Consider the following 8710-nt stretch of genomic DNA (forward strand, 5'->3'; position numbering starts at 1 on the left):
GCACAACGTCGCTTAGGATTCAAACTTATCACTTTGTTTAAAATTAAAGAAAATATGCTTTTCTCACCATCTCATCCACTACTTCAATCTACTCCTTCTCATTACTCTCTCCGCTCAAATTACCAAGGCAATCTTAAACCAATTATTTGCAAATCCTCTTCCTTTCTTCACTCTTTTTTCCCATCAAGTATAAACCAACGGAACTCTCTCCCGTCCTCTATCAAACTATCTCTCTCTATCTCTAAACTAAAATCATTTATCTCATCTAACTTATATTGATCTATTATTTGTTAATTTATTATTAGCTTTTGCTATGATAGTTAAAAAAAAAAAAAAAAAAAAAAAAAGGTTTGTCCCATAATTCCTGTTCTTTTTGTACCATAAAGTATAGTAAGAATGCAAAACCTTTTACCTTTCCTTGATAAATGGAGCAATTCCCACCATCAAGTTTCTCGGTAACTATAACTTGTCCTTTTAGAAATGGAGGTCTGAGCAAAGCGAGTAACCAAGAACATCACAATATTACCAATTCTTACAAAATTCCTACTGGCAAAATAACATCATCTTCTTGAACACCTAAACACATCATGACCAGCTGGTGGCTGTAGGTCTGTACCTCTCACCTGGGCTAAAAGGTAGATGAGGAGTTCTAGGATATTTCCTTGGAGACGCCATTTTATTATTAATAACTAGGCCTAGTTAATAAATTTTGTTCAAAATTTGTTTTGAAAGTTCTGTTCGTATAATTAGAACAATATAGTTTAATACGGTGCATTTTCGACCAATCAGATGACAGGGTGGGAGATGAGTATCATTTTTGGCGGGAGGTCAGCTGCAATCAGATTACTAAAGAAGAAGAAGATAGAGCTCTCTTTATTAATAAAAAGAAAAATGATAGGAATCCACGATGAAGAGGTCGAGCTAAGCCAAGAGTCGGAGCGAATCCCTACTCTCCGCAGCTCTGGTGTGGGGAACAGACTGGTTATCATTGAGGGGAACATTGGTATGAATAGTTTGTTTATTAATTTTGTTTATTTCTTTTTTGCAGGTGTTGGGAAAACCACTCTAGCCAAGAAGCTATCCCGTTCCCTGGATTACAAGCTGTTCATTGAGCCTACCATTGAGAACCCTTACCTGGAGAGGTTCTACGCTCAACCAAAGAAGTATGCTCTTAGTCTCCAGCTGTGGATACTCCGTCAACGCTACAATACTTACCTCGAGGCAGTCAGACACGTTTTAGCAACAGGTTTGCATGCTGTATATGCAATATACAAACTATTAAAAATTAATTGTAATTGGGGAATATAATTAATGAAATTTAAACATTATTATTATTTAATAGGGGGAGGGGCTATTCTTGATCGATCTGTCTTCAGTGACGTTGTCTTTGCTAACGTCTGCACTAAAGAAGGTTACATATCAACTGAAGGTATAGCAATAATTCTCAGTGTATTAATGATGTCCTTTTGTGTGTTAAAGGATATTCACGTTACGGGCTATGGAGGGAGAAGGCTCTACAGCACTTACCTGTTCCTCATCTAACGGTCTATCTTGATGCCTCTCCTCAATGCTGTCACTCGAGGATACAACAGAGAGGGAGGGTAAGGCTCTGATCATGTGATTGATCATGTGATCATCATGTGATCATAGGAGTGTGAAGGAGGAGTCCCACTGGATTATTTGACAAAGTTACACGAAGAGTACATTGTTTTCTTAGAAGATATGAAGTAATTGATTTATTATTATTATTATTATTATTATTATTATTATTATTATTAATTTTGCTCTTTTTTTGTTAGAGAACTTGGTTCTACTGTCCTTCATTACAACTGGTCGGATTTTCAGAAAGAAGAAAAGGTAGAGAGAGAGGGAATGGATTTATTAATAATTATTATTTAAAATTTTTGTAGATTGTTTCGACCATTTTACAAGCAAAGGCAAACAAGTGGCATCACATGACAGAACAAAAGTAATAAATATTTAATAAATAAATTTTATATTATTTATTTTTTCTCAGGTATGCCCTTCACTCTCCATTATTTCAATCGTCATTTCTCAATGAACTAGAAAACTAAATCTGGGAACACACACACATCTTGCAGTTATTTATATTAATAATAATAATTATTAATATTTTATTATTATTTCATGTCACAGCAATGTTAGTTTGAGGTGTAATTCTTCGGCTGGTCGGAGGAGAACCACAGGAAGAATGTCTAATCTTTCCTTTATCCTCTCATCACTTATTTCCAGTGAAAACCTAACGAAAATAATGATCAATGTATGATTGATACCAATCAATTTATGATCATGGATCACTGATATCAATCAATGCGTGATCACATACTTGTTTAGTATTGATGCAATGACAACTTGCTCTTCGTTAAATGCAAAATTCTGACCAATGCAATTCCTAAACAGTAAAAATGATTCAAAAGAACATTCTATTCTTCTGCTTGCCTTGGTCCTGCAGAGAAAGGTACAAAAGAGAAAGGATCTCTTTCTTTGGAATGCTCAGGATGAAATCTTAACGGATCATATTCCTATGGCAACATTATTAACAATTACAATTAGTGTACAATTGCTTTTACCATTGGATTCTTCCAAATGTTAGGGTTCCTGTGTATTCCTGTTATATCTATGATAATCATTGCTTCTAAATAATAATAATAATAATAATGATAATAATAATAATAATAATAATAATAATAATAATAATAATAATAATAATAATAATAAATAAATAATGAGACCTTTTGGTATGTAGTGTCCTCCAATCACAGTATCTTCAGTAAGAGATCGAAATATATTGAAAACTGGAGGATTGAGTCTCATTGCCTCTTTAATACAGCACTGAGTGTATTGTAGCTTGCTTAAATCATCACTACAGCAAACATAAATTCAGTTATTATTATTATTATTATTATTTACTAGTCAAGTTGGTTTCTTCCTCTAAGTACATCTCTCACTTCTTCTCTACATTTCTCTTGAATCTCAGGATACTTTGCCAAATAGTACAGGGTCCACGTTAAAGCTATGAATAATATCAGTATCAATATCAGTATCAGCATCAATATCAGTATCAGCGTTACCATTTGCTGTTGTATCATATCCTTCAAATACAAACGTATCAACTTCATAACGAATCTCAAGATCACTCAATCCATCACCATCTTTTCTTTCCTAATCAAATACAACAACTTGCTCTTCAGCCATTGCTTGTCTTTCTCTCTCACTTTGTTAGCAAGGAGTAAGATGTCAAGGAAATCTAAACACTTCAACTTTGATTTGGCTATTCTTTCTTGTCTTCCCTCATTCATCAAGACAGCTTTCCTCTCTTTTATTATCTAGCAAAGAGCAATCATTATTCATCCAACTTTAAAACTATTAATTAATTAATTATTTATTTTTACTTTTTCTGAATGTTTGTGCGTCTCTTTCAGTGCTTTTCTGTGTCTCCAGCCTCTTGAGGTCAAATAAAAATAAACAAAATTATTTACAGTCAGTAACGGGTTCCTGCATTATATACAAGAAAAAATGACATAAATTGTAATTGAATATTGAGCAGTTTTACATAAAGCGCTCAGCGGAAAGATCACAGAGATCAAGGACAGCTTTAACATAAGGATCATTTCTTCTAAAAATACAAAAAAACAAATTTGATATCTGATATCAGATTAACCATTACCCTTTCTCCTGACAGCTGCTAAAGTGTGAGCAAGCACAGCGTAATATGACATCCAGCGTTAACTGATTAATTGTGTTATATACTTCAACTGTTTCTCCATTCAGTGCACTCTTCTCCCATTTACCCTGTTTAAACCAGCAAAATATAAAACAATGGGGCCCTATCTCATACCAGCAGTATATCAGTGCAGTCATTATATACATGTACGTAAGGTTTAAGGACATCAAAATGAAAAGCAGGTGTCAGCAAGCGCCTGTTTGAGAACCAGCGGGATCCATTCTCAATCAGGAGTCCTCTACCTGAGGGGTAGGGTATCATTGGAGATCAATAGAATTCATTATACCTAGCCAATCCTCTAATAATGAATAGGCTTCAGGTGCTTTAGGATCTATAGTTAATGGACAGTAGACATGAGGAAGGTCCGCACATATTTCATTACTTTTCATGACAGCTTTGAAGTATTCAGGTAAGTGGAGTGACACCATTGCCCTAAATGGGCCCAGCCAGAACACGTTAATGTTAATGTTATTCTTCAGCCTCCACGCATATACTTTATCTGCAAAGGACTGATTGAGCTCAATCTATATACCAGAGGAAGATTTGGTGAGGAGGTTTCAAGAGGGTCTTACAATATTTGCATGTCCCCAGAACCAGTGAGGGGGTGCCATAGTCGGGAGCTGTCTCATTGCTTTGCAGAGATTGTAATAACGCCATATCCTCCTCGGGAGGAACAAGAGAAGGAGAGAGAACAGGAAGAGGAGCAAGAGAGAAAGGGCCATTTAATCTATGAATAATCATCAAACTGGAGGCGTGGCTGGTTTCACACTCTTATTTAACGCCCACTCAAATCAATTAATTTATCACTGAGCATAAAGTCAATCATGCATAAAGTGCTGCCATAGAAAGCGCCATAATAATTTAATAGTTTATTGTCATTTTCATTTTCATTTTTTAATAAAAAATTAAAATAATAATAATAATAATAATTGTTAGTCTTCAGAAGGACTTAACGCAGGCTTAGGAGGTGTGGCATATTGACGAGAGACACGCCCACTATTATCTGGTAGTATCTCGATATAGTTTGATGGTATTAATCTAAAAATAGCAAATAATAATAATAATAATAATAATAATAATAATAATAAGTATTAATTTTACCCTGATCGTCTGTTTCTTCCAACTAAGATCCAACCAGTTGCTTGAGGCTGTAATGAAGCAGGTGCAATGACCTGTTAATGTATTAATGACTTTAAAACTTCATAAAAAATCCAAACACGATTGGAATCAGCTCAAACTTTCTACGCAACATCAAAACATGTATATGTATCAAAAAATGTAATAAAAATTGAGAATTCTCTCCTAGTCATTTTCAGCAAAATTTGGCCAAAGTCCCTGTACTATAGTACAGGGACTTTTACCCGATTTTGGAGCAACTTTAAAAATTCGTAAAAAATCCAAACTTGATCAGAATCACCTCAAACTTTCTACACAACATAAGAACATGTAAATGTATCAGAAAATATCAAAAAATCAAGAATTCTCTACTTTTCATTTTTGGTGAAATTTGCCTAAAGTCACTGTACTATAGTATAGGGACTTTGGCCCAATTTTAGAGCAACTTTAAAAATCCAATAAAAACAGTACTGCTACTAGTACAAGAGCTCTTTCCCTCCATTAAGTGCTTACCAGTTCATCTCCAGCTGCTACTGATAGCTCGTTCTGCCTTTCAGCATTAAAGTCATAGAGTGCTCTTGCTATAGTACCCTGAGGAGACCTACAATGTTGAAGATATTAAGTTATTAATGCAAGTACATGTATAATAGTTAATTTATAATAACACTCACCAGCTGTCAATTGAACTGCTATTATCCTCAACTAAAATCAAAAATAATTATAAAAATAATAATGATAACTATTACTCACATACCTGCCGATACCAGCAGTCTCCATAGCAACCAAGGCACACCCACAATAACAGTGAAAAACATGACCACTGGCCACAACCTGTTGAGAGGAGATGATGAAACATTAAACCAATACCTGTACATGTATCATGAAATAACGGAAGTAGGAGGGGCTACAGTGCATGTACACACCTGGGAGATTGGGAGGGGCCTTCAGCGGACTGACTGTGTGAAATATCACTCCATAATTCATCCTAATAAATAAATGAATAAATAAATAAATAAATAAATAAATGAATTAATGATTCAATAGTTTACTGATTGGTTATAAGCTCTTAGTCTCAATATTGCTAGTAATCTCCTCAAAAAATGCTGCAATCGTCTTAAAAGAGTGATGGCTGACAATATTGACCAGATTTGATTCCTAAAAATATTAAGAGTATGTAATGAAGCATAATAACTGAACTATCTCTAGTTACTTTAAACGTGAAAAATGTTGTGCCACGCCCAGCAAAGCTCTAAAGCAACTCTGAACTGCAAAGTACGTTGACTCCAGCATCATTGTGACCTTAATACAATTATTAATAATATACATTATTAATAATATACAATTATTATACAATTATGCTTAACTTACGGAAGCAAAAGCACCCACTACTGATTCAACCGATTGAAAAGCTGAACGAGTTCTTTCCTAGAGGAGACAGTAAATTCTTCCTCCCTCCCTCCCTCTCTCTCTTACCTCCGCCCTCCTCATCATAACTGACTCCTCATTATTATTAGAGTACATGCCGTAAGTATTAGCACCAGCTGTACCATACATACCATAAGGACGATAACCGCCATAACCTGAATAACCTGAATACATATTACCATAGCCTTAGGAGAGAGAGAGGGAGGGAAGAATAGAGTTGCTTAATGAAAGGCATCAGCATACCTCCACCATAAGGATAGGTTGGTGTGTAGTAGCTGTTTGACAGATAAGGTGAAGTGCCGTATCCTATTAACATTAATATCATTATTAGTAGTATAATGGTATCTTTAATAATTATTATTGTTTTTAAAAAGGAAACTTAATACATGGTACAGCAGATTGATGATGAACATTTATATTGATAATAATAATAATAATATATTGATAATTAAAATAATAATGTTATAAAAAGTGCAACATATAAATCAAACACAAGGACAACACTATAATACAATAATTACATAATTAATTAATAAAATCAGTTAATATCATCTGACAGCAAATCGTCTCATCAAGCTAAGCCCCGCCCAGACTCCAACTCCAATTATAATCAACGGCAATCCATTCTGCAGTACCCTCACTGTTACTGGAGGGGGAGGAGCTTCTGCTGAGACCACACCCACAGGAACATCCTCTCGCTGGCCAGTAGCATCATCACGAGAATTAGACTTCTCTGCCAAACCAGATTTCAAATCAGTTGTTACGACAGTAACGAGTTCTTTCTGGTCGGAGGTTTCACTGCTTGTCATGAGAATATCATCACCTTCTGACTCCTCCCCCTCGTTGCTTTTGTCCTCGCCCACATCCTGTATGAGTGGCTCATATTCCACTCCCTCTATCTCGTATCCCATCAACGACTTACGGACGTTCTCCTCAAACTCCTCCCACTCAATCTCCCCGGCACTAAAGGAAGGGTTGAGAGGGTCGTCAAGGTTAGGATTATAAAACAAGAACAGGAGACCCTGGACGTAGTCCTCAAGAGTCAGGTCAGGGTTCCACAACTCGTCAAGAAGATTAAGACAAATCTCACCCTCGGAATACTCATCAATGGCGTCGATATTAGGATGGTAGACTTTGGTGAGGCAGTTGATGACAGGTGGGGAGACGTCAGGGTAGCCATCAGACAGATCCAGTTTAAAAACGAAGCTGCCTCCTTTGTAGGGCCCATCGTTGGGGGATATGCTCACGTATATTACAGAGAGGTCATCCTCATCTTGTCCACCATCTGGTCCCTGGGTAATGGCAGCCTGACCATCACTGAGCAGCTCTATCCCACGGACCAGGGACTTGTACTGTTTCATTATCTCTGAGGTAGACCTGGAAGCCATCTTCTCTCTCTCTCTCTCTCTTAGACACTAGTTATATGTAAAGGTGCTAGTCTTCAGTCTATCTCACTCTTCTTCTTGTTGCCTTTCTGAGGGGTTCTTCTATGTCTGCTTCTATCATAATTCCAGAGACACAGTCTGTCTGTAGCTCTTACTCCATTACTGTGCTGCTTTCTTCTTGTTATTGTAGGAGACAATGAGAAATAGAGAGAGTGTGAGCCGTTTTTATAAGACGAGGCATTGTTGCACCATCATCACTACAACTATGACGCCATTACTACTGTACTATTTTTAGAATGGGGAGGATATTTTAAGCACAATAAGCAATGATGTAATATCCACGCCCTTTAGCTGAGCCACGCCTATAACAAGGGCCCTGTTGTTTCATTTCGCTTATTTTATTGCATTAAAAAGTTTAAAAGTAATGTCTTTTCTATCTGATCTTACCTGTGGCTCCATTTAAAGTTGTTAGTGCATTTGATTGCGGACGAGGAGGTACCACTGGCTTTACAGGACTGCTGCTGCTTGCTTGGGCCTCTCTCTTTCTTTCCTCTCCTCTTTGCCCGCCATTATTAGCTGGAAAAGAAGATGAGCCGCCTCTTTCCCAAGGCTTTAAAGGAGTAGCCATTTTGAGTCACCCTTTTGTAGGTGTGGCTAGTTATTAGAATTTTAGTTATTAAGTTTGTAATTATCCGTTTATACATTCCTCTACATGTAATTTTGAAATACCAAAATGGCTGCGGAAAGTGTTGATATAATCGAAAACTTTGAGAAGGATCCTCCCGAAAAGGAGCCTGACTCTGTCCCAGACTCCGCGCCAGAGGGAAAGGAAAAGAAAAAAGGAGAGAACGAGACTGATCCCAAGCCCAAGGAAAGTGGAGTAAGGAAGAGAATAAAGATTAACCTCCCGGGGATCTACAGTACTGATAAGACTTCAAAAAAACCACCTGGTATGTGAAAGACAAATGAATGTATATACATCGGAGTATAAATTAAACTGATTCATAGGTGGTTATGTTAATTAAAAGGGGTTTTGTTG

At 36.4% G+C, this 8710-nt stretch overlaps 5 protein-coding genes across 6 annotated transcripts in view; 1 reads left to right on the forward strand and 4 right to left on the reverse strand.

Annotated features, from left to right (window-relative positions):
* Positions 1-691, reverse strand: part of LOC109581416 (uncharacterized) — a 4615-nt gene extending 3924 nt beyond the window's left edge. For both annotated transcript variants that reach the window (XM_019995506.1, XM_019995507.1), the window contains exons 1-3: positions 624-691; positions 537-576; positions 413-488 (exon numbers count right to left, since the gene is read on the reverse strand). In XM_019995506.1, the coding sequence (XP_019851065.1) occupies positions 413-488; positions 537-576; positions 624-675 (168 nt within the window). In that variant the 5' untranslated portion in view covers positions 676-691. The remainder of the gene's footprint in view (positions 1-412; positions 489-536; positions 577-623) is intronic.
* A 109-nt stretch (positions 692-800) lies between these two features.
* LOC100633170 (deoxyguanosine kinase-like) lies at positions 801-2144 on the forward strand. Its single transcript, XM_019995508.1, has 8 exons — positions 801-1003; positions 1049-1246; positions 1343-1429; positions 1480-1601; positions 1651-1727; positions 1800-1857; positions 1911-1969; positions 2018-2144. Exons 1-8 carry the CDS (start codon positions 805-807, stop codon positions 2073-2075), a joined length of 858 nt encoding a protein of 285 aa, XP_019851067.1. The 5' UTR covers positions 801-804; the 3' UTR covers positions 2076-2144.
* On the reverse strand, positions 2083-4484 carry LOC105312467 (cytochrome P450 4F6-like). Its single transcript, XM_011405144.2, has 15 exons — positions 4318-4484; positions 4128-4269; positions 4032-4076; positions 3860-3987; positions 3689-3813; positions 3575-3637; positions 3414-3516; positions 3237-3347; positions 3093-3183; positions 2932-3034; positions 2754-2884; positions 2592-2656; positions 2461-2543; positions 2348-2413; positions 2083-2260 (listed from the first exon to the last, which is right to left on the reverse strand). Exons 1-15 carry the CDS (start codon positions 4465-4467, stop codon positions 2152-2154), a joined length of 1515 nt encoding a protein of 504 aa, XP_011403446.2. The 5' UTR covers positions 4468-4484; the 3' UTR covers positions 2083-2151.
* Positions 4485-4617: 133 nt separating this feature from the next.
* On the reverse strand, positions 4618-8645 carry LOC100633297 (peroxisomal membrane protein PEX13-like). Its single transcript, XM_011405124.2, has 12 exons — positions 8119-8645; positions 6530-6592; positions 6335-6471; positions 6230-6286; positions 6072-6160; positions 5911-6016; positions 5785-5846; positions 5616-5692; positions 5533-5563; positions 5375-5462; positions 4847-4917; positions 4618-4783 (listed from the first exon to the last, which is right to left on the reverse strand). The coding sequence occupies exons 1-12, from the start codon at positions 8297-8299 to the stop codon at positions 4678-4680; spliced, it is 1068 nt and encodes a 355-aa protein (XP_011403426.2). The 5' UTR covers positions 8300-8645; the 3' UTR covers positions 4618-4677.
* On the reverse strand, positions 6629-8090 carry LOC100633426 (NEDD8-conjugating enzyme Ubc12-like). The gene has a single exon (XM_003385951.3). The coding sequence runs from the start codon at positions 7672-7674 to the stop codon at positions 6835-6837; it is 840 nt and encodes a 279-aa protein (XP_003385999.1). The 5' UTR covers positions 7675-8090; the 3' UTR covers positions 6629-6834.
* Positions 8646-8710: the final 65 nt, after the last annotated feature.

This window comes from Amphimedon queenslandica, unplaced genomic scaffold (genome assembly GCF_000090795.2).
Source record: "Amphimedon queenslandica unplaced genomic scaffold, v1.1 AMPQUscaffold_13441, whole genome shotgun sequence".
In the NCBI taxonomy this organism is placed as follows: Eukaryota; Metazoa; Porifera; class Demospongiae; order Haplosclerida; family Niphatidae; genus Amphimedon; species Amphimedon queenslandica.